We start from the raw sequence: 25,382 nt of genomic DNA, 5'->3' as shown, positions 1-25,382 counted from the left end.
CTCTAGAAACAAGGCAGCTTTCTGCATTTCCCTTCTCCCCCTCCTTGGTCTCTGGTTGTGATGTCCTGTCCTCCCCGCCTGGTCCCAGCCCCCTTCTCCTATCAGTCAGTAAGGGGGACTCTGAGCACTTCCCTCCCCTAGTAGCAGAGTATCTCTCATTGGCTGCCATCACCATGGCAACTCACTGTCTCCTCCCCGCACCCCACCCCCCTTTCCAGAGCAGCAGATTGTGGAGTTCCAGACTTCTCAGCGCTGGAAGGGAGGAGGGGGGAGGGGAGAGAAGATGCCTTGCCTGCAAAGGTGGCCACGGAGTTCTGGTTTATTTGGATTCCTGATACCAGCCTGGGAGGCAGTGTGGCCTCTATTATCTCTGCACATCCAGGAAACCATTTAGATACCCATAGGCACTCTTGATTCCTTTTGAAATGAGACAGCCCCGGGCCTGGGGGAGGGGGGTCTGGGTTCATGGCGTGTGGCGTGCGTGATAAGCATGTTGTTCCAACAAAAGAAGGGTTTTCATCCGACTGCCTTTGCAGGGCCGCTGGGGGTTACAGGACAGGACCTGTGTGAGCAAGCATTGTGAACTCCAAAGGCTGTCAGGGGTCATTCGTTATTCTGGTCACTCCCTCACCCCTACTCAGTATGGTGGCCCAGAGTGGGGCAGTCTAATGGGTGCTTTCTTCTCTTGATGCGAAGTGGCTGGTTTGGAGATATATGTCCACACGGGGCCCCTGGAGGACAGCACAGGGCACTGGACAGTGAGATGCCAACCCTGGGTCCCAGCTGTGAAGTCCATGCCAGGGCCTAAAAACCTACTTCCTCCCCAGCACGCCTACAGAGTGGATACACAGGGCATCCTCCACCTGCACAAACTGATGTGCAAATGCTCTTCGGTGCTCTCGCAATTTAAAAACAATTTAAAAGCATGGGCTGAGTGAAGGTGACTTTTGTGTGTTCTCGGTCAGCAGGGATGTGGTGGTAGAGGGTGAGAGTCAGTGAAATTGACTATGGGTGAACAAACCCTCCGAAAAAAGGGTGAGGTGATGAGATTCTGACACAGGCCACCATGTGGATGAACCTGGAGGACGTGATGCTAAGTGAAATCAGCCAGACACAAAAGGACAAATACAGCGTATGATCCCAGTTGCATGAGGTAATACATGAGGTAATGAATTTGCTAGAAGAGGCAAATTCATCAGGACGAAGAGTAGATTAGAGGTCACCAGGAGCCAAGGGGAGGGGAAAGAGGAGTTAGTGTTTAATGGGAACAGAATTTCAAGGCGGGAAGATGAAAGGGTTCGAGGGATGGGTGGTGGTGATGACTGGACAGCACTGTGAAGGAGCTTAATGCCATCCAAGTGTATACGGAGAGATGGTTAAAGTGGTAAGTTTCGTGCTATGTATATTTTATCGCCACAGCAGAAATCCACCCTCTCCCACTGGAAAGAAGGAGGTGAGGTGAGGCGGGGTGGTGGGATGCTGCCTTGGGGGTGCAGGGATGGAGAGCCCACTCAGCAAGGCTTTGATGGGAGAAGAATTCTAGAGAAGGGGGTCTAGTCTGGCAGGCTGCCTGGCCCTGCCACTTCTGGCTGACTGGCAGGCTGAGAAGATGGCTTCAGGGCTCCCTGCCTCCGCTCCCTGAGGGAACTAGGGGAACCACCATGGGTGACCCGTCACCTCCGGTCAGGGTTCCATCTGTTTGAGGCATCACCAGGGTAGTGATGGTCCTCAGCTTCAGTCATGGTCTCCTTCCTTCTGGAAGGCCCAGGGGAGTTGGGTGGGCTGTGAGGGCCCACCAGCTCTAGTCAGGTTGCCACAGAAGAGGCGTGGCCACCATCACAGCCAGGTGGCAAGAGGGGAGCCCTGCTCTCCTGGGACCCACGTGCCAGGCCCTCACGAGCCCCAAAGCCTGGGGTGTCTGCAGCCCCTCCTTGCCTTCTGACTCACTGTTCAAACCCACCAGCCCTTCTGACAGAGCTGGAAACAGGCACCAAGCCCTCCGGAAGCTATTTTTAGGGTTCATCTGTTCTTTTTGATTTCTCCTCTAGATGCCATATTTTCCCACCCCCAGATCTGAAAGAGCTAAAGATTCTGGAAATCATTCATCGCTCCCCCTCTCCAGGTGCTCTCTCTCTGGCCGGACAGCTGAACTTGCAGGCGGTGCCTTCGCCCCCACCTTCTCGTACCGTTCCCTCCCTCCTTCTTTCTGCATCCCTACCCTTACCCTCTGGCCCCCAGCGCCACAGGCAGCATGGAAAGCAGGTTGTTTGTCTGACATCATCTTCCACTCCCTGGCCTGCTAAGAGTTACTCACTCAGGCAATCCCTGCTCCACCAGCCGAGACTGTCCAATTGCCAAGCAACCCCCTGTCAGCCAATCACAGAGCTCAGAGGTGATGTCATGGCGAGAGCGAGCAGTGGTGCTGATGTGGAGAGAAGCCCAGGGTACCACTAATTGAGGGAGTGAGGAAGGAAGCACCTCGCCTGAACAGGACCGCAGGTAAGTGGGAAAGGAATACAAATTCTTTGAGGCTTTTCAGACAAAAGAAAAAATTATTAGCAGCCGCAGGGAGGAGGAGCGAGGGGCCTGGCGCCCTTTGTGTTGCCTTTTGGTTTCATTCAATCAATGAAACTTTGTGAAATCCTGGCAGAAATGGGGTGAGGTAAAAAGAATGGGGCTACCCCGAGGGGCAAGGGTGGGCTACAGGCAGTCCTTCTGTTCCAGAGCTCGGAGGACAGGTGCGAATTGCCAGGGTTTCTTTTGGGTCAGATGTCCATGGTGAGTTCTTTCTGCATAAAAATGTTTTGTTGCTTTGGGAGAAAGGTTTTGTTCAGAGGCCGGCTTCCCTTGGAGCTGGCTCTGACCCGTGATTTGTTTCAGGCTAGAAGCTGCTTTGTGTTTTACATTTCCTTTCTCAGCCACAGTTTTTCTTGGCTCCCTTTCCCCTGTGTATCATCCTTTTCTTTCTCCTCTGTCTGCACTGGGTTACTTTTTGCTCTTGGTTCTAAGGATGCAATGAGATCACCACCTCTTCCTGGCTCCGCCTCGCCCTGAGGTCAACCCATCCTACCTGGGCAGGGCCGGCTGGCTGTCGGGCTGCAAACTGCGGGAACCCACAAGTGCCACGCCCTGGTCCCTGCTGGTGGCCGAGCCAGGCCACTCCTCACTCAGCCCACCGCCCTCGCCTGGAGTTTAGGCATTGCCCTCTTCTCATCCAGGGGACCAGGACCTGGATCCGCTGTCCAGTGGCCAGCCTTGTCCCCACGTGGCGGTGCTTTGTTTCATTCCTCCCAGGAAGACACAGGTGTGGAGGGGTCCCATTGTCCTGAAAAAAGGCAGGTGCCCGGAATCCCTTGAGGGGCTCAGAATATTGAGGTAGCTTGAGTCCAAACACGCTGGGCAGGAAGACCCTCGTGTCTCAAGACCAAGAGAACAGTGGGCGGGGATGGCCAGCGGTGGCCCGCTGGAGTCCTGCGGGGTGGGTGGCAGACTGAGAGAGAATGTGGGAGAATCTGTCTCTCCTGACGCTGAGCCCCTCTCTAGGGGGAGGAAATCTCTCCCACAGGCAGGGAGTCAGGGTGCTAGGGGGAATGAGATCATCCTTCTGTTGAGGAGATAATCATAGTGCTGGAGAGAGTGGTGAGGAAGCAGAGGGCCAATGTCTGATTAGCAGCTCCACTGAGCAAAGCTAGAGTCTCCAGAGGCTCTGCCCTGTCCTCTAGGGCCAGCCAGCCCCCTCCTCTCAAGCATGCCCCAAGCCCCCACCTTGCTGCTAGGAACTCCTTGAAACCCACTTGTCACCAGCACCAGAACACCTGTCAGCAGGTCCCAGACCTTCTGCGATCCCCAGCTCCACCTGGCCCACTCCTGGAACAAGTTTGGAGTGGACGGGGATCTTTAACTGCTAGATGGATCCACCACAGAGCATTGTAGGGAGTGAGCTCCCGATCACTGAGGGCATTCAAACAGAAGTTGGATGATCACCCAGGAGATCGGTTATAGAGATTTCTGCATTGTGTTGGAGACTGGGCTAGATTAGTGTTTTTCAAACTGCCGACTGGGATCCATTAGTGGACTGTGAAATCAAATTTGGGGGTTGTAACTGGTATATATATTTTTCAAATAAAATGGAGTTAGAGTAGAAAAAAAGTTAAAACACGTTCCATATAGTAGAGTAAATATTTCCTATGCCATTTTTTAATTATGTATTTTTAGTTATATAAATATTTGTAAATAAATTATGTTTATGTTTATAAACATATTTAATAAATGTCATATTTATAAATAAATACACCCATATTTATGCCTATATTTTAGTTATGTGTATATTTATGTGTATCCACGTAGATGTATCAATGACTATGTGTGTGTGTGTCAGTATTAGGACATATACATGCTGGCTCATGATATAAAATGAAGTTCTTTATTGTTGGTCCCAGTAAGAAAAAAAACATTGGCTAAGGGACCCTTATGACCTTTTCTAAGACTATAAGCCTATGGATAATTCTTACTAGACTATGAACTTCTTTTGAACATTTTTTTTTTAATTTGGTAAAATACACATAACATGAAATTTACCACTTTAGCCATTTTTACGTGTACAGTTAAGTCGTGTTGACTATATTCCCATTGTCGTGCTGCCATCACCACCATCCATCCCTGAAACTGTTTTTATCTGTCCAAATTGAAACTCTGTCCCCGTTGAACACTAACTCTTCATTCTCCCCTCCCCCCCAGCCCCTGGCAACCCCCATTCTATTTCCTGTCTCTGTGAAGTTGACCATTCTAGGTACTTTATATAAGTGGAATCACACAGCATTTGTCTTTTTATGACTGGCTTCTTTCACTTAGCATAATGTCCTCAAGATTCACCCATATTGTAGACTGTGAACTTCTTGATTTAAAAAAAAAATTTTTTTTAACGTTTATTTATTTTTGAGAGAGAGAAAGAGAGAGCGGTAGAGTGTGAACAGGGCAGAGGCAGAGAGAGAGAGGGAGACACAGAATCCAAAGGAGGCTCCAGGCTCTGAGCTGTCAGCACAGAGCCTGACGGGAGGCTTGAACCCACGAACTGTGAGATCACGATCTGAGCCGAAGAACTGTGACCTTCTTGAAAGGAGAACTATCTTGTTCAAACATGTCCCTATGACAAGTGTCCAAAATCCAAGTACTGTGTTTAAGTGGAAAAACTATCTCTTTAGGGAGATCCTGTGTTCTAAAGGACCCATCAAAAATGGAAAAATCTGTCCTTCCTGAGCAGAGTGTTGAACAGACATAATATTGGCTGGTGGGGTGGTGGGAGTGTCTTGCATTTTTTGGCTTAATATCTAGATTTCCTTTTGGCTCAGTAAAAGAAATCCAAGGGCCAAGCACAGTTGCTGCTTCTCTCATCTGACTAGGCCATTTAAACCACATTTGCCCTGTGGGACATGAGTGGGCTGACTGATGAGGTTTAAAGTAGGACAATAAAGATTGATGAACTGAGATCCAGAGTAAGGTGTGACAGAAAGGGAGGCAGAAAAGTAAGGGAAGAGAGAGGAGAAGAGAGAAGGACCTAGTGTTTATATTAAACCAATCACATAGAAAGAACAGGAAAATTCAGATCTGTGCTGTTGATTTTATTTTCTTTTATTTTTTAAAGTTTATATATTTATTTTGAGAGAGAGAGAGAGAGAGAGAGAGAGAGGAAGGGGCACAGAGAGAGGGAGACAGAGAGAATCCCAAGCAGGCTCTAACATGAGGCTCGATCCCACGAACCGTGAGATTATGATCTGAGCTGAAACCAAGCATCGGATGCTCAACCAACTGAGCCACCCAGGCGTCCCTGTGCTGTTGATTTTAAATGATTGGATATTTTCAAAATCAAAATCCTAATCCAAGAAAAGCTTAATTTTTCCTGAACCCTTAAGATCCTTTCTCCATACCCCTTGATATCTTTATTTCCCACTTACCTGGAGACTATCATTTGCAGACACAGAATTCCCAGAGATTTTGAAATGACAGGTAGGTAGAGCTGAGACCTTTATTTGGGGAGAGGGATGGGAATTTGGGGAAAAATGATAAAACATGCAAAATGTAATTTTTATAATGCTCTGTAGAGAAACAAACTCTACCCCACTTTTTTTTTTTTGGCTTGGCTAATAAACATTCATCATGTATGACTGAATTTGCTTATTAAGTTAGAATTTGCTATATTTAGAGATGTAATAGACTGGAAAAATGTTACTTTGTGTGTTTTTCTTTGAGGAAGAGTACGGACAAAGAAAATCTCTTCTGATATTTTAAAAAACATTTTCTAGGTTTTTACATTTTAGTTCCACTAGGAAGACAGGAAAATACACAGATAATGGGTACATTATCCCTGCCTCCCCATACACATCTATCCTTTCCCCCTTCCTTCTCTCATGCTCACTGGTCTTTTCTATCCATTAAAACTGATCGCCGCTGTGCGTCCATTCCCTTAGGGTCCTCTGTCAGAGGTAGGTGGTAGGAAGCAAGAGGACAGAACAGATTGAAAGGAACAGGGGTCTGGGGCGGTTGACCTAATTTATGGCAAGGCACAGGCAACCGGGAGTTCAGAGAACAAACCAGAGACTGTGAATCCAGAGAAAGGAGCTGAGTGCAGGCGACAGGGTGAAAGACCCAGCGGGCAAGGGGGTGGGACAGATGCAGAGTTCCAGTGGATCATTTGGGTGTCAGTGCCCTGAAATGCGAACCAGGTAGAAAGCAAGGTTGAAACACAGAATGTGGAAGCACTAACACAACTTGACTATTGATCCCGGGATAGGTTTGTCTTCTGCATCTGCCATCAAACAGATATGTAAGGACTCAGTAGGTATTCCACAAACCCTTCTTGAAAAATATATTACCCTGGAAGTAGTCTAGGTAGCCAAAAAATTTTTTTTTATCAAATTAAAGAATTCAAATACAAAAAAGATATGACATTGCTAATGGTTACCAAGAAAGAAAGCACTAGAATTTAGAGTCTGTCTAAATATAATCAACGCATTTACAAAGCTGAATGCAAATGTCGAATATCTTAAGGCCAAGGAATGTGTCTATTAAATTTATCATTATATATACATGTATATTGTCTTAGCATCTCCCATAGTGCATATAGTAGGTTCTCAATGAATGTTTGTTAAATGAATAATTTAAGAAGGAATCATTAATAATAATCCAGAACTGAAAACACAGTCACTGTGACAAAATCAGAAATTTTGTAGGGAAGGAAATTAAAGTATGCAAAACTCTCATCTCTCACGAAGAAAAACATTAGATACTGTTTTCTCCTTAAAGTAATAAAATATAGATAGAAATGATTTTAACTTAAAGATCAAACACAAGATGTGAAACATACAAAGCATTGGGGAAGAATGAAAGAATAATGAAAACAAGAATAATATTGGCAAAGGTGAGACTGTCCCTTGATTATAGGTTAAATGTAGGTTGGGAACCTCACTCTGTTCCTCCTACTTAATCTTGGGAAAGGCACCGAACCTCTTGGGGCTTCTGTCTCTTCATCTGAAAAGGGTGGGCAATGCTAGAGATCTCCAGGGCTCCTCCCATCTAAGGGCAGAGAGCTTGCCCCCTGGGAATGTCTACAAATCTATTGCTTGTTCTCTGCTGATGTGAAAATGATTTAATTTATTACACTTGGTAGGTCATGTGTATGCATTTTAAGAGGACTTTTTTTTTTCTCATAAAAGGCTTTTTATTCCTTCATTTTCTAGCTTGAACATTTCTTAAAAGTTTTATTTATTTATTTATTTATTTCCAAGTTAGTTAGCATATAATGTAATAATGATTTCAGGGGTAGATTCCAGTTGATTCATCCCCTATTTAACAGGATTTTCGAAGACATTGCCTGATGCAAGAGAGAACTTAGTAGTGAGAATTTTAAGCCTTGGGGCTGCCCATGGTGGGAAGGCAGATGTGGGGCCCAGGAGCCTTTGTGTGCCCTTCATCCACATGCCCTAGGCAATCATCTGTCTTACATTTTCTCTTGGCCTTGGATATGAGGAAGTACCATGGAGCTTTGATGTAAGAAGACACTAGTTCAAATCCCGTCTTTATCATTTTCTGCTTGTATGACTTTAGGCAAATCAAGTAATTCACCTGAATTGATCATCAGTGAAATGGGTATAGTAGTACCTATTTTATAGGATTTGGAGAGAATGCAATGATAAAATATATATGTCCAGATTGCAACCATGTAAAAATAATGGACATTAGGAAAAAAGAAAAAAACTAGAAGGAAGTGCCAACAGGAAAAAGTAGCAACCTGGCAGGGATTTCTTTTCGTTTCTCTGTCACACAGATGTTTCAAACTAGGATATTAATATGCTTATAATTAAAACATTACATATAAAATGTACATATACACATATACGCAATTGAAAATGTCTGATAAACTGTCAAGTACTCCAAAATATTGCTATTGGTGTCACTAGGACTCAAATTACAAGAGTTTCTTCCATATGCTGATGCTTCCAAGTAATCTGAGTCCAGGGTCTCTCATTGTACCTGGGTCGCAATGCTCTGCACTCCACCCAGAGACCCTGAATGGAAGTCCATGCCCTGGAACTTTGCTTCTGTTTTTTGTCTTTCCTTTTTTTTCTTTTTAATATAATTTATTGTCAAGTTGGCTAACATACAGTGTATACAGTGTGCTCTTCGTTTTGGGGGTAGTTTCCCTTGATTCATCGCCAACATACAACATCCAGTGCTCATCCCAACAAGTGCCCTCCTCAATGCCCATCACCCATTTTCCCCTCTCCCCTGCCATCAACCCTCAGTTTGTTCTCTGTATTTAAGAGTGTATTATGGTTTGCCTCCCTCCCTCTCTGTTTGAAACTATTTTTTCCCCTTCCCTTCCCCCATGGTCTTTTGTTAAGTTTCTCAGGTTCTACATATGAGTGAAAACATGGTATCTGTCTTTCTCTGACTGACTTATCTCAGCACAAGTGAATTCCATCTAGTTCCTCTAGTTCCAAGTTGCTGCAAATGGCAGGATTTTATTCTTTCTCCTTGCCAAGTAGTATTCCATTGTACATAGAAACCACATCTTCTTTATCCATTTATCAGTTGATGGACACTTAGACTCTTTCCATTGGAACTTTGCTTCTAGTATGTTGATTCTTCTGTAGATGTTGAATGGAAAATAAAAGCAGCCCAGAAAGTGCTATCACTGTAGATTATTTGGGACTCATTTCCCCAGACTTAATTTTCCTTCTCTGGCTTGCCTCCCAATGTAGCTATTACAACTAGGAGGGGTTCCTCAGACTTAGGCCTCCAGAGGTGTGCACTTGTCAACAGGTGACTCCTCCTTATTTCCTAGAAGTGCAACCGAAGCTACATTTCTGAGTCCGTTAGGTACTGTCTGGAAGTTGCTCCTGAGCATGGTTCCCACCTCTCCTATTCTTGAACCCCTTAGAAGCAACCCAAGTGAAGGTGGTGTTCAGGTAAGCGCCAACTCCCCAATGCCAGCTAATCACACACTGTTGTGCCTGTCCAGTGTCCTGTGGATCTCACTGGCCCAGTCTTGACCTGTGCTCTAATATCCGCTCCTTCTGCCTTTATAACTGCTGGAGAATTGCTGAAGACCCACGGAGCATCTGCAGAACTTCCAGAGGCCCCGAATTCTCAACCCAGGGGACCTGTTTCACATTTTCATCACCAAAAACCCCCGTGGTTACTTTAGAACCCGGCTGAGTGTTTTGCACAGAATTAAATAGTCAATAAATAATGTGGAAAGAATGAACCACATTCATGAAAAAAATAATTTCTCTCTCTCTCTCTTTGTTAACCCAGATATGGCTTTCCATCAGAGTCTTCTGATCAGCACAAAATAACCAGGGGCACTGTGCAGAGATGATATGATTTTGTGACATTGAGGTAGTTTGTGCAGCTTATTTCCAGCACACGCATAACTTCGGTAAGACTAGTGATTGGGACAGATCTAAAGAGCCACCTCCCTGTCCTGCCTGTGTTAGAAGACCTGGATCAGAGCTCACTGCATCCACTCCACAGTCCCTCTATTGTCTCTGAACACCCCTGCCCCGGACCACTCTATTCAAACCACTTGGATGTGTTAGCTTCCTATGCTTCAAAAATAGTCCTCATAAGATTTGACACATCCTGAAGGCCTTATCTGGGCATTCCTTGCAGTGACAAACAAAATGCTGGCTCACTTGGGCAGTGGACAGTCAGAGTTGCCTTGGGAGTTCCGGCATGTGCCCAATAAATAGCCATGTGGCATTAGAGACTTTGGTGTTCTTGTCTATCAGCTCCTGGTCACCAACTGCATTATAGAAACCCTGGGAGCAGGGGTCACCATTTTTGGTCATGTAGAAAAGTTCTTCTGCATCCCTTTCTCTTCCCTATCCCTGCTGTTCTGGTGGCCCCCAAGTGAGCTTTTCCCTCACATCCTTGTGGTTGGGAGGAGGGAAAGGATCAGTATGAATGGTGAGGGCAAACACTTGGACCCTGGTCCCATCTTGGCCATCAACTCAGTGTGACCTCAGAATCTCTGATCTCTGGGAGGAGCATCTGGGCACTTTGGAAGGGACAGTTGTTGGTTGTGTGGGAATCTTATGTGCAGTTCAGGGTGTTGGTTTATGTGGCCTCTGCCCACTAACAGCCAAGAACACCTCTAGTCTAGTGACCACCAAAAAGTCCCACAAATATTCCTGGGAGTGGGCTGCCCTCACCAGTTCAGTCCCCTCCATCGCTGACATTCTGATATTCTAGGAAAAAACTGGGGGTTCTGATCTCTTCACTTTGGACACCTTGCCCCCCACTGTGCCACATGAGATCCCCTTCAGTCAACAGCCTTAATTTCTAGACCTTCTCTCTCAGCCACCCTCACTGCCAGTCAAAATGTACTCATTCTGCGTCTTACCTCTTCATGGCCTGGGTCTCTGCTCCATGGGGTTACCGCTGACAAATTATCTACCAGTTACGTTAATGGTTCAGTCCATCAACAAAAATGTGTGATCACTTCTTCATACATAGACGCTTAGATGCTGGCACTGGAGTAAATGTACAGGTCAGTTTGCAAATGAGAAAACAGTGCTGGGTGGAATGCAAACAGTCCAAGGTGTTACTGGTTCTAGGCAGTTCCTCACCATTTTGTGCCTAGTCCTGGCTTCCAAACTTCTTCTCCTAATCTTTCCCTCAAGCTGATGTTGCCAGAAGAATCTATTTTTGCATGAGTAGCAGCTAATGGCAGAGATGGGCTTTAGGATGACAATCCCAGCTCTGCCCTTAACTACCTGTAGGACTTGGTGTCATTAACCTGACTCTGCCGAGCTTCAAGTGCCTCCTTACAAATAACCTCAGGGAATAACTTGAGATAACGCTTGTGAATTTTCTGGTACAAGCAGGTGTTCAAGATGGGGTAGCTATTATTATTGCTATTATCATCAGCATTACCATTTCCTCTCTCTCTTCTTATCCAAACGATGAGGGCAGTGCCTTCCTACTGAATAGAATATAAAGTACAAATGCTTCGTCTAGCCTGGAGGTCGCTGATCTTCCCACTGCTATTCCTGGTCCCAATGAGTCTTGCATGCAGCCCAGCAGGTCTTCTGTGTTCCCCCCAAAATCCAGTCTGCACGCCCACACACTGTCAAGTTCTGAAGCCATGGCAGTGAGAGAAGCACCTGCAGAATCTGAATTGCAGCATAACCCAGCACACTCTCACTTTTGCCATTGGAAGCTGGAGTCCCCTCACTACCGGCTTTGCTGGATCAATAACTGACAGCCCCAGGGTGGGGCTGCCCAGGGAGGCCCTGCCTCTTGACCAGCAATCTGCACCCATCAAGAATGCTTGGGAGTGAGCACGGGGCAAGAGTCAGGAGGCCACTGTTGTGGGCTTTGGTTTTGTGCTATTGGCTGAGTGAGTGTGAGTCATCTACCTTCGGTTGGGGACCGCTTTGATCTTTGCTATGGCTGGATACAGTCATTGTCCTGGTCTTTCCTAGGACTGGGGAGGCCTGGGACTGGCCTCCGCCATAACAGAAAACACACAAAGAGCCTCTGAGAGGGCTAGAGGTTTGCCTCAGTGCAGAGATTTTTTTTTGCCTTACGATGCTCTGATGTGTGATGTTTCAGATAGGATTTCTCCCCATGGGACTGACTCATGTCTACTCTGGCCTCTGTTGTCTCTCTTTTAAATGTTATTTATTTTTGAGAGACAGAGAGTGAGTTGGGGGGTTGCAGAGAGAGAGGGAGACAGAGGATCTAAAGCGGGCTCTGTGCTGACAGCAGAGAGCCTAATGTGGGGCTAGAACTCATATACTTTGAGATTATGACCTGAGCCGAAGTCGGACCCTCAACTGACTGAGCCACCCAGGTGCCCCTGGCCCCTATTGTCTTAGTTTTCTTCTTGCCTCCCTGAATTCCTGGCATTTTGTCCTCTGTGAACTTGAGCAATAACATCTCTTAACGCCCTTCTCTGGCAGTTCTAGGACAGGCCTGGTGGCCCCATTGCAGTGCAGGTGTTTTGCTGTGGCCTGACAACATAACCCAAGCCACCATGCCGTTTAACAGATTCCCAGCATTGTGAGAAGCTTGTAGGGACCAGGCCAAGGCTGGTTTGTGGGCCCTCAGGTTGATTGGATGTATCCAGGAGAATGGCCTGAGATGTTGGTGTCTAAGATGGGAGAACAGAGGCTAAAGGGCCATTCTGAAGGGCCTCCAGGCTACGGGTTAGCATAACCAGATCTTCCAAGTGGTGTGCATCCAATCTGGGTCTAACCCACCAGCCAACTTGGAGACCTCATGTAGCTGGGCTAAGTGCTGGGGAGGCAGGTATGACCCACCCCATTCGACTCTGATGCTCCCTGTTAATTAGGGGCAAAGTCGGGCTCCCTGCTGTGGCTGCCACCACCCAATGGCTTGGGACCTCTTTTCACCGCTGGCTTCTCTAGAGAGTCTAGGCCCTCCCCTCTGCCACCTTCTATCCTTTCTCAGAATGTCCCATGGGGAGCAACATCTTTTGGGTCTTGAATGCAATAGAAATGTCACGACTATGGCATGAGGATTTCTAAGGGCCCCGTGTACCTGTAGGTGCAAATATACAAATTATCTTAAGGAACAAATTGACTGTGTATAAACACTGGTAGTTGAGATAAGGTGGAAGAATCATGGGTTTGAGCCCTGGTTCTGCCACTTACTGCATGTATTAGTTTCCTGCAGTTGCCGTAACAAATTGCCACAAACTTATGACTTGAAACGACACAAATTAATTCTTTCACCCTTCTGGTGTGCAGAAGTCCAAGATCAAGGTGTCATTCTCCCATAAGACCTTAGGGGAGGGAACTTTTGTGTCTCTTCCAGCTTCTGGTGGCTTGTGTATGCATCAATCCAATCTCTGCCTCCCTCTTCGAATGGCCTCTCCCCTCTGTGTGTCCCTTATAAGGACTCTTGTTATTACATTTGATGCCACCTGGATAATACAGGATGATCTGACCTCGAAGCCCTTCACTTAATTAAATCCGCAGAGACCCTTTCCAAATAAATCCACGTTCCCGAGTTGCAGGGGTTAGGACGAAGACGTATCTTATTGGGAGACACCATTCAACCCACCCCACTGAGTAGCCTTGGAAATGTCACTTACCCTTTCTGAGCCTCAATTTCCACACCTATAAAACAGGGACGATAATCTTTACATCATAAGGCTCTTATGAAAATTAAAATGAAAGCATTTGCCACATGGTAGATGCTCTATAAATACACATTTTTGATTATGTGGGCCCCAGTCCTGTGAAACAGAGAGCTTCCAGTTACAGCTCCCTTGGCTATGCATGCCTCTGCCCATCTTTGGAGTGTCTCCTGTTCCCTCCCCTGGTCTTCCTTCTTGGCCTCTCTGATCTTTGTTCTCTACCTGGTTCTTCATGCTTCTATAACTCCCAGCACAATATCTTCCCAAGAAGTGTGGAAAGCACTCACTCATATTTGTAATTAAACCGTACCTTCAGGCCAGATCGGCTTTCCCTGAGTCTCCAGGACCATGGAGGACCTGGCCGCTAGCATCCAGTCCCTCCTCTGGCCAAAAGGGAAGAGCTTACAAGTCAGAAGAGCTGGGTCCCAGAGCCAGTTCTACCACCAAGTAGCTGTGTGACCTTAGCCAAGAGTCTCAGTTTCTCTAAGCCTCAGGTTCTTCATCTGAAAGTGAAGCTGATGATTCCTGTCTTGTTAACTCAGCCTCAAGTGAACACTAATTGGGATAACGTGGGTGACAGCAGTTGTCATCTGTGCTCCAAGAGTGGAGGGCCTTGATCATCATTCCCAGCTTAGGCTGAGGGGCGCAGTCCCTGGTTCCAGGTACCCACCTCTAGAGAAAAAGCCCAGTTCAGTCCCCCTTCTTTCTCAGAGTCCCTTCTCTGCCTCACTTCACTTATTTGGACCCCTACGTCAGATTCATTACCTAGGTTAAAATCTGATGAGGCTCCCTCTCCTGGCAAGGACCCTCTCACCCTCCCAGTCACCTCATCAATCAGCCCAGTCGTGGGCTGAGATTGTGTGGAATGGAGCCTCATGACCAGGGATGTCCCCTCCAGGCCCTGTTCAGGGACCCACTGGTACTGTCAGGATCAGCTTGACTCTGAGTGAAGAGGCCTATTGTGCTGCACAGCGAAGGGGGCGGTGCATGGCAGGGCCCCTGGCTCCAAAGAACATGAAGTTGCTGGAGGGAGCTTAGTGCTTTTGACCTCGTTTCAGAGTTTTGACCAGAGCCGGTTGACCTGGCTTCCAGTTGCTGTGTTTTTAACTCTCTAACCGCATGACCCCGAGCAATCCACATAAACCCTCTGAACCTCTGTTTCCTCATCTTCAAATGGCAATGACAGTCCTTAACTGCAAGGATGGTGAGGACCAGAGAGGTAGTGACTCCAAAGCAGGTGTGTGGGGGCTGGTGGCCACCCTGATGGAAAAGGTGGACAAAAGGAAACACGTTTATTAAGTACCTCCTTTTTTTTTTTTAAATTTTTTTTTTCAACGTTTTTTATTTATTTTTGGGACAGAGAGAGACAGAGCATGAACGGGGGAGGGGCAGAGAGAGAGGGAGACACAGAATTGGAAACAGGCTCCAGGCTCCGAGCCATCAGCCCAGAGCCTGACGCGGGGCTCGAACTCACAGACCGTGAGATCGTGACTTGGCTGAAGTCGGACGCTTAACCGACTGCGCCACCCAGGCGCCCCAAGTACCTCCTTTTTGCTGGATGCTGGATATATGCATTTCTCATTTAATGTGTGCAATTTGAGGTCACGTCTGTGTTGGAGTCCACATGGGTCTGGCCTAAAGCTGAGCCCGCTGCTCCTGTTGGTGCCCCTGCCCACCCCAGCCAGTACAGACCCCGGTCCCCATTGGGAATATGCCTCATTAAGCAAGGAGAGTGACTCTGAGTCAATCTCAGAGTCCTTTGCCTTGTGAGGATGCAGGCAGGGAAGCTGTTGGCTCATGCCACCCTGGCACAGTGCCCACTGAGGGTGGCTGTGTTAGTCGGCATTCTCCAGAGAAACAGAACCAATAGGATGCATACAGAAAGAGATTTATTGTGACGGATTGCTCACGCGGTTATGGAGGCTGAGAAACCCCACGATCAGCTGCCGACAAGTTGGGGACCCAGGAAAGCTGGGGGCAGAACTCCAGCCCAAGTCTGAAGGCCAGAGAACCGGAGCTCTCGCGTCTGAGGGCAGGAGAAGGATGTCCAGCTTAAGCAGAGAGAGCGAATTCACTCTTTCTCCGCCTTCTGTTCTGTTCAGGCCCTCAACAGATTGAGTAAGGCCCACCCACACTGGGGAGGGTCATCTTTACTCAGCCTATCCACTCAAATACTAACCTGTCCCTGAGGGGGGTGTCCCTGAGACATCCAGAAATAATGCTCACCAGCTATCTGGGCATCCCTTAGTCCAGTCACGTGGACACAAAAATTAACCACCACAGCGGCCAAGGATCAAGTGTTCCCCATGATTGCTACTTACTGCTGGCTACTCCTCATTCCCTTGCATAGCAGCCTTCAGTAGACGTCTGTCCCCTACTGTCCCTGAACTTCTCCCTCCCTGCTTCTCTTGTTTCACCTCCCCCTCCTCTTTTGCACTCTCTGGTCAATCATAGACGTAGAGATTTCTCACCACACTCCCCCACCTCCAGCTTATGGCTCCCTTAGCACAGTGCCCTCCAGGCTTAATTCCGACTCGTCAGTTAAGACTCAATGCAGGTGCTGCTAATACCCGGGGTCCCTTGCTGGCTCCCCAGGCCTCGTGCTGAGCATGAAGCCCCATCTCTGTGCTGCCACAATAATCCTGCGTGCAGATTTCCATCTCTGTACCAACCGCATTGTGATGACATTATTCCTTAATAATATTTGTCTCTTCTCATAGTTGGTCTTAAACGGGGTCAGGGAGTGTTTGGTGGGTAGTGAGTGAGAGGCCATGTGAACTAGGATTTTGACAGCCTCTGTGCAATGCCCTCTCACCCCCTATCAGAATGGGCTGGGAGGGGGAATAGGGAGAAATTCAGGACACAGAGTTATTTTCTGAAAACCTCCCAAGCGATTCTGACTTAAGATTTGTCTCTCACCTTAGCCTTTGCTTTGGCCCAGCCACTGAGCCGCACAGAGACAAATGAACAGCTCTTGACATGTACAGTTTTGGGAAATCCATGTCTGATGCTCAGGGGGGCTTGAGACTAGAAAGCCAATTATGAAGCTATCCTTAGTGCCCGGAAACTAAACTTGCTTGCGGTAATATGGAAGAGGGGGGTCTGTGTTTGGGAAAGGGAGAGTGGGTGTGTAGAGGTCCTGGAGGTGGGGGCAGACCAGGTGCGTCCTGGGAATCCCTCCTCAGTTGTGCAAAGACCTTTCTTATGCGAATAACCTGTCACTGGTAACATGCTCTCTTTCTCAGATTTGTGACAGCGTCCTGAGCTGGTGACAGACCTACTCTGTGACTTTCAGCCAGATTCAGCCCTCACATTCCTGAAAACATGACTCTCGCTGGTAGGTACAAAAACTGTCTATGCAGCGGGGCACCGTAGGGCAGGGTGTTTCTGTACACACATATATGTGCTTACATAGACACAGAGAAGGGTAAAAGACTGACAGAAAGTATACCCCAGGATTAAAAGGCGTTATCTCTAGATGGTGGGTGGGATCACAGCTGAGCTTTTCTTTCTTTTTTTTTTTTAATTTTTTTTTAAATTTAAATTTTTTTTAACATTTTTTAAATTTATTTTTGAGACAGAGAGAGACAGAGCATGAACAGGGGAGGGTCAGCGAGAGGGAGACACAGAATCTGAAACAGGCTCCAGGCTCTGAGCTGTCAGCACAGAGCCCGATGCGGGGCTCGAACTCATGGACCGCGAGATCATGACCTGAGCCGAAGTCGGCCACTCAACCGACTGAGCCACCCAGGCGCCCCTTAAATTTTTTTTTTTTAACGTTTAGTTATTTTTGAGACAGAGAGAGACAGAGCATGAATGGGGGAGGGGCGGAGAGAGAGGGAGACACAGAATCTGAAACGGGCTCCAGGCTCTGAGCGGTCAGCACAGAGCCCGACATGGGGCTCGAACTCACAGACCGCGAGATCATGACCTGAGCTGAAGTTGGACACTTAACCGACTGAGCCATCCAGGCGCCCCAGAGCTTTTCTTTTACTCATCTGTGTGTGTTTTAAAAACTTTTTACAATGCACACGTATTATTTCACACTGGATTATGTTTTCAACAAGTAAAAGGAAAGAAGAAGGAGAGTGCCTGGGCACCACACTGGGTTTAGCTGAGAACTGAGAGGGCCTGAGCATGTGGAGCTTAAAACAAGGTGCACTGGCCCCAGAGTGGTGGGGGGACAGGCAGGATCACAGGCCAGGGCCAGGGCAATAGTGGGCTGGACTTGACCATATCAGCTCTAACTTGTGACCTCTTGGCTTTCAAATCCTCTCCTGACACAAAGAGACTAGACGGTGGGGGTGCCTTTATGGGCACCGGCACCTGTGCTGGGAAGGTCAGAGAAGGCTCACAGCCTGACCTTGCCACCCAGGGAGAGGCAAGACCGGAGGGATGGTGGTGTGCATCTTTACCATTCAGAGAAGCACTGCTGAGTACTTGGACTAAAATGGAGCGTGGATTTCCTGCATCTCGGAGCAAAGTAAATGGAATATTCTGGGCAAGTGTGAGGAGACAGAGAACTAGGTCCAGCGCGCCAGGTTGGGGTTTGTGGTCTTTACCTGAGGGCATTCTGCATTCGGTACTAAGAAGGGAAACAATGTACTCAGGAGAAGATGGGGTCATCTGGGTGCTCTGGAAGGGTCAGGTTCTAATAAGGTGGACAGAAGTGGATCTGAATCACACACAGGAATCCTAAAATGGGCCGCTCAGGGCAAAGGGGGCTGAATCCCCAGGCAAGGGGTAGATTTGGGTGGTTTAGGTGCCGCTGTGGAGCCTGGTGACCCCTGGCTGCTCAGGCACCCAGACTCACACGGAGCTGACTCTGGAGACTAGGAGGGAGTCACCACCTTCTGCCGGTGTTTCTGCAGCCTACAAAGAGAAGATGAAGGAGCTCCCACTGGTGTCCTTGTTCTGCTCCTGTTTTCTGGCTGATCCTCTGAATAAATCATCCTATAAATACGAAGGTAAGTGAGGGCCACAGTTGAGGGTGTAGCTTGTGGAGGATTCCTGGGCTCATATCCACGAGTAGCACGCTCCTGTCCCAATTTTATGAAACTCTCCTCCCCATATCAAGTTTTCTTTCCCAGAGCCAGTAAAACCACTGCAGCTGATTCTGAGGGTCTAAGCATCAGGCAAAGGCTGGTGTGGGGCTGCAGCCCGGGGGACTAGGTAGCAGCTGAAGGTGAATCAGGCCCTCTGCCTCCTGATCTTATCTTTTCTTCATTCATTTAACAAACGGACGCTGTGGAAGATGCCGAGGTGAGGCAGTCAGAGATTCTGCCCTTGGGGAACACCTAGAATAGAAGATGAGTGCAAATCACTGGATTCCACAGTTGATAGGTCTCCTTAGTGAATGGTGGAGATGCTCTGACGGAGTCCAGAGCCGGGGTGAACGAGAGGACTTCCCCCTGCAGCCAGCCAAGGAGGTTGTGTGGTAGCCATGTTGCCTGGGACCTGTGACAGGGTCCCAGGACACTGGCAGGGGCACTGAGTGGCCACATTCTGCTCAGGGAGGGGTGGGGAGCAGGTCACCTCTTAATTTCCATGGGATTAAAAGGAAGGGACAGGTTTGTTTTGGAAACGAGAGATGGGAGTTGCTTGGGTTACCTGAGATTGTTTTTTCTGTCTAGGCTGGTGTGGGAGACAGTGTAGGAGGAAAGATCAAAGCCAGCGGAAAGACAGTGCTGACTGGAGAGAAAGAAGAGAGCAGGGTAGGAGGGAGCAGGGGAGAGGTGGCAATAGGCTGAGCCATCAGATTGGTAGTGGGACGAGGAGTGGACGGGTGGTGGGTGGTGGGCAAATGAGCCACTGGCTGCCGCTGAGGACAATTTGAGCAAGAGCTCAACGACGGTAGGAGCCTGTGGCAGAAACAAAAGTGAAAGCAGTTGCTACGGCCATTATTAGAAACCGCGATGCCTGGGACCTCTACTCTTGGAGCCTGAGCCCTTGCCATGGCTACCAGCCCCTTCAGCCCCATTCACCTTAGGTGCCTAGTTCAGGACCAACCCAGAACTGATTGCCTTGGGGACCCTAGAGCTCCCATATACGTGTGCATGTGTGCATGCTTTTGGGGCACCAATCTAGTTTACAGGGGGTGAGCAGCCCCTTTTATTGCTTTCTTTAGCAGACACAGTGGACCTGAACTGGTGTGTAATTTCCGACATGGAAGTCATCGAGCTGAACAAATGTACCTCGGGCCAGTCCTTTGAAGTCATCCTGAAGCCACCTTCCTTCGATGGGGTCCCCGAGTTCAATGCCTCCCTACCCAGGCGGCGAGACCCATCACTGGAAGAGATCCAGAAGAAACTAGAAGCAGCTGAGGAGCGAAGAAAGGCAAGTGCTGTCCTTTCTTTCCTCTATCTCAGCATGAGGGGAGGGACTTAGAGAAGACAGGTGGTGGCCCTGAGCTGAGGTCAGGTCACCACCAACGTACAAATATTTCGGCAGTGCCTCCCATGGATAGGGCAGAGAATGGAACAACCATTGAGGGAAACAAAGAAGTGAGGTACCTGGTCTCTAGGAGCTTACAGTTTGGTTAGAGGGATAAGGCACTGAATTACATATGCCCAAGAGATGGCCTTATATGCACACTGACAAGAGGAAGACATCGGCAAACACTAACAATTTAGGGAAAGGCTAAACAAGGAAAAGGATCCTTAACTGGGGAAAGGGTAAGAAGGTCATGGTGTGGTATACTTTCACCCCCTTGTGTGCTTTCCATGTTTCCTATTGATTCCTCTGACCCATCTTTATGGAAGCTCTTCATCTTTTTTTTTTTGTAAATGTTTATTTATTATTTTTGAGAGAGAGAGAGTACAAGCAGGGGAGGGGCGGAGAGCGAGGGGGACAGAGGATCTGAAGTGGGCTCTGTGCTGTCAGCACAGAACCTGACGTGAGGCACAAACTCACGAACCGTGAAATCGTGACCTGAGCTGAAGTCAGACACTCAAACTACTGAGCCACCCAAGTGCCCCATAAGCTTTTCATCTTTGAAGGAGAAAATAATCTTCTCCCTTGAATTCCTATAGCATTTCCTCTCTACCTCTTAGGGCATATGTCACATGCTAGTCTGGGTTAGACTTATGTATATGTCTTATCTCTAGTAGACTTTTTTCTTCCCCAAGTTGTTAGGATAGTGTTTGGCACTTGGTATATCATCATTTAATATTTGTGAAGGAAGGAGGGAGGTAAGGAAGGAGTGAAGGAAGGAGGGAGGGAGGGAAGGAAGGAGGGAACAAAGGAAAGAAAGAAGGCAAGAGGGCAATGAGAAAAAGAACTGAGGGTATGGTGGGAGAATCCAGAGTGTCTCAGCTTCTTGCCAATGTGCCAGGCTCAGGGAGGCGTCTGTTCTGGGTGTGCAAATCTTAAGTGATGGTGGTGAAAATTCACCCCGGTATGCTCACTTTCAAGGGCCTCTCTCTTCCTTTTGTGCTTCCTTAGTACCAGGAAGCTGAGCTCCTGAAACACCTAGCAGAGAAACGAGAACACGAGCGGGAGGTGATCCAAAAAGCCATTGAGGAAAACAACAATTTCATCAAGATGGCTAAGGAAAAACTGGCCCAGAAGATGGAATCCAATAAGGAAAACCGGGAGGCCCATCTTGCCGCCATGTTGGAACGGCTGCAAGAGAAGGTAAGTGGTCTTGGAGAGAGAAGAGATTCCTGGAAACTCTCTTCCTTCCATGGCAAGTATAAAGGGCCTACATATTATTTTAGGCAGCAAACAGCCTCAGGTAGGAAAGGGTGTTTCTGTTAGGTTGGATCCTTAGAGAGTTCCAAGGAATGTTCTGGGGAGTCGTAGGCAAGAAACATGAGCCAAGCTTTGGAATTCTGTGGGGGCTATGATGCACAGCTACACAATTGAAGTTTCTCATTGTCTTAGGGAGATGAGACCTCTGATCTTCTAGAGGAACCCTGTGTGATGCAAGGGAGTAAGGACAAATAAGCAGTTGTACATTCCCGGCTTCATCTTTCAATGGACTGATTCGATTTAATGCAAGATGATGATTTGGGCTCTTGGCTCTAAGCCAAGGGCATGATAAGCTGGGTTGACCATTGAGCAGGAAACCTGATTCTCTCCAAACCTCTTGATATGGACTGAGTGAGTCACGGGTCTTTCCAATATTCTGCCTTTTGTCAATACACCAAATGGTGTCACCTACATAGGAGAAACGTGAGAGACTGGGATTGGTCCCACGTGTCAGCAGAGTAACAGCCCCTTCTGCTGAGAACATGTTGGCCTCATTTCCTGAGTCTCCAGGCTGCCCCAGTTTCTCCTGCAGCTCCTGGGAGAGCTCCAGCTCTGTGTTTTATTTCCAGGAGCCGCCTGCTGCGCGGTGACTCCCGGGACCCGATCGGTGGCCTCGTCCCATGGTGAGCAGCGTGGTCCCCACTCTTTTCCTGCCCATCCACCTAGAGTCTCAGGCCCTTGGCAACAGCTACTAGAAAGATCGGTTTCTTCACAGGGGATCTGAATGTTGCGTAGGCCCTGCCTCTGGCCAGCATGTGGCAACCCTTCCACTCTCACGCTCCACCCTCCTAGGAGAAGTAAGGCCTCCACCAAGTATCGGATGGGAGGGAAGTGATCTGGGTCTGATTTCAGGCTTCCCCAGTTACTGAGGGCTGGCTAGGAACAAACTCTTGCAGGAAAACAAAACAAAACAAAACAAAACAAAACAAAAACCTGAGATTGCGATAAAATGGGGCGTGGGCTGTCAGGCCAAACCCAAAAGAAATCATTGAAGCTAGAGCCACGATATGGTATTTAAACGATGGCAAAAACACATTTACTTTTCATACCCCTATCCCCACAACAAATCCATGAGGTAAGCACAACAGTGTTATCCTTATTTAACTGATGGGCAAACCATGTCGGAGAAGGTCAAATAACTTGGCCAGGGTCACACAGACACTAAGCAGTGCAGCTGGGACCAGAACCCGGTTCTCTGGGTACCATAAACCTAGGGGACTCTTTCAACCCCTATTTCGGGGGGATCAGTCCACAATCATCCTGTTTTCCCTTTGGCCAGAGAGGGGACCATTGGAAGCCAAAGAAAAGGAGCCCAGAAATCTAGGGTTCTCCCCAGAGAGCTCACCTGAGTGGAGGTAGATTCTGAGGGGAAGAGATTGAGAAGGTCCCCACTCTGGTGTAATAGCTACGGAGGTGAGGTAAGACTTCAAGAAGCAAAATGTCAGAGTAAGAATCTGAGTGGGCATCACTCTTTTGGGATTGTGACCCCATTCACTCTTGGTCACTGATGGAGGCAGGAGGGGGAATGAGAGATAGATGTATGACTTCTGCCCTGCCCCAAGCCAATGCTTTGTGTCAGTTTCTGTGTGGATCACTGACCATCTGCAACAGATTCACCTGGTGTTAAGTTTAAAGCTACAGATCCTTGGGCTCTACCTCAGACCTACGGACACTGGCTCTCTAGGAATGGTGCCCGAGGACCCGGCGGTGTCACAAACTCCTTAGGTCATGCTGATTATTGGGTGAGGTTTAGAACCACTGTCCTAGACACACCACTACCCACACTTTTCCTAGGGCCACGGAAATTTCTAGGGCCTCTTCAGGGATGGATTCATAGTTTAAGATATATCCTGAACTCCTGGACCGACTTAACGGGCCTACTCCAGGCTGATTTTTGATATGTGGATATGATGATATCTGGATGATTGCCAAGGTCTGGTAGAGACAATATTTACTGAACACCTGCCATGTACGAGGTGCTCTAGGAAGAATGGGGAAATACAAAGAAGAAAAAGGTGTGCTCCTTGCCTACAAGAAAGATACCGTTCAATAGGGGACCCAGGCATATGTACAATGATCAGTGACAGAAGGCAGGCCACAAGATGCCCTGGAGGTGAACACTAAAGTCACAGAATTCTAGAGGTAAAAGGAGCTTTCCGTTCATGGCCCTCTCTTTAAAAACCAGGTTGCCGAGGCCTGATCGGTGACGTGATTGGTCAAGGTCACATAGCTGATGGGTCTTTGAAGTCAGATCTCATCTTTTGGCTATTATGCTGTGAGGCAAAGAGGGTTCTCATACCCCACTTGTGAGAGAGTCCACTTTCTGGAGTTGGGTGACATTTCCAAAAATTCTTCCGTCAATTCATACTTTAAGAGCCCTCATCTTTCACCAAAGGGCTTAAGAAAACAACTTGCATGGAGGGAGGGGAAGGACAGAAGTGAAGGCAGTGGTCACGTTGCAAGTGTTGGGCGGGGGGGCACTTGTCATGAGGCCTGGCCATAATGCCACATGCTCCTCTTGCATAGTGACACTGAGCTGCTTCTCACACTGAGTCAAGCAATGCACTGAGTGCGAGCTCAGGACGGCCAGGTGAAGGAGGGAGAGGTGGGTGGGCTCTGGGGTTGCTGGGACGTGGGTTCCCCGTGGGAGGTTGGCCCCAGTCAACGAGCTCCCCGGGGCCGAACCAGTGGGCTTGCTCCACCTGCCTCCTGCCGGTCTCACCTGCCACCTTCTGCCCCTTCTCAGGACGTCTTTGCAGACTTTGCTCTTCACTTCCTGTGGCCGCAATTCTTTACTTTGTGTTCTCTTTCCCCTGGCTTCCCTTTATCCCCTTATCCCCGGGGAAGCCTGTGTGACCTGCCCTTTTCGCTCCCTTCCTTCTCAGGACAAGCACGCGGAAGAGGTGCGGAAAAACAAGGAGCTGAAGGAAGAGGCCTCCAGGTAAAGCCCAGAGGCCAAAGAAGTTTCCAGAACAGCCGGACAGCTCCAGCAGCTCCGCAGTTCCCGAGGCAGCCTCGTCCGCCGCGGGCTGCTCTCCCAGCACTGGGGTTTGGGGGGGAGGGGGGTGGCCAGGGGTGTTTCCTCTGCTTTTGGTGTTTGTACATGTAAAGAATTGACCAGTGAAGCCATCCTATTTGTTTCCGGGGAACAATGATGGGGTGGGAGAGGGGAGAGAAGGAGAGACCTTGGGAAAGAAGATGGAGAAGGACTCACGGACATTGCAACCCTGCCCACCGCAGACTCAGGTCAAGTCCTTGGCTTTTCTTCGCGGTGAATGTCCAGGCACCATGTTGAGGGAGGCTGCAAACGGGGCAGAGTCCGGGGTGGGGCAGCGGCTGCAGGCCCCTGCGGGGGAAGCCCAGGGAGAGGGTGGGGGGCCCCCGGACGTGTTGCTTCCGCCCTGCAACAGGTGGGATGAGGTCCGAGTGTGTGTGTATTAACCATCATCTTTTGATCATCATGACCAACGAAATATTTACTCCAGGTCTCCTGTTCTTTATTTCCTGAATTTGTCCTTTCAGTGACTGACAAAATATTCTTGAATTTGGTTTCCACCCATCAGGGGGCAGCTGCCTCTTTTGTTCCTGAGTTTGACCATCAGAGCATCTGAGAGGTGCTGGGGGAGGTGGGTTAAACATGCCAGACTTTGGCATAATTAAAGAGTTCATTTTTTGCTTTTCTCCTCCCCCTCCCCTCCCCTCCTCCCTCCCTCTCCCTCCCCTCTCCCTCCCCTCCCCTCTCCTACCACCTCCTCCACTTCTTCCTCCTCTTCTCCTCCTCCTTCTCCTCCTCTTCCTTCTTCTTCTTCTTCTTCTTCTTCTTCTTCTTCTTCTTCTTCTTCTTCCACCTTTGTGGATTGTCCATTTTTGGATTGAATTCACTGAATTGATGAGGAAAGAAATTCCATCTTGCCTGCTATGGGTTGACATTTGAATGGTCCCTGACATCATCCTAAGAAAG

General features: G+C 48.3%; 1 protein-coding gene across 4 annotated transcripts; it reads left to right on the top strand.

Moving 5' to 3' along the window:
* Positions 1–2,367: 2,367 nt before the first annotated feature.
* On the top strand, positions 2,368–24,909 carry STMN4 (stathmin 4). Of its 4 annotated transcripts, XM_058720733.1 has the most exons (8): positions 2,368–2,499; positions 16,915–17,006; positions 18,541–18,636; positions 19,303–19,383; positions 19,797–20,005; positions 21,113–21,304; positions 21,991–22,044; positions 24,307–24,909. In XM_058720733.1, the coding sequence occupies exons 2-7, from the start codon at positions 16,994–16,996 to the stop codon at positions 22,009–22,011; spliced, it is 612 nt and encodes a 203-aa protein (XP_058576716.1). In that variant the 5' UTR covers positions 2,368–2,499; positions 16,915–16,993; the 3' UTR covers positions 22,012–22,044; positions 24,307–24,909. The 4 variants fall into 4 exon arrangements, with proteins under 4 accessions (XP_058576716.1, XP_058576718.1, XP_058576715.1 ...); XM_058720735.1 differs by lacking the exon at positions 19,303–19,383; XM_058720732.1 differs by lacking the exon at positions 21,991–22,044.
* The last annotated feature ends 473 nt before the right edge of the window (positions 24,910–25,382 follow it).

This window comes from Neofelis nebulosa, chromosome 3 (assembly GCF_028018385.1).
Source record: "Neofelis nebulosa isolate mNeoNeb1 chromosome 3, mNeoNeb1.pri, whole genome shotgun sequence".
In the NCBI taxonomy this organism is placed as follows: domain Eukaryota; kingdom Metazoa; phylum Chordata; class Mammalia; order Carnivora; family Felidae; genus Neofelis; species Neofelis nebulosa.
Note: the sequence above shows the minus strand (reverse complement) of the source record. Positions and strands in the feature narration are given on the sequence as shown.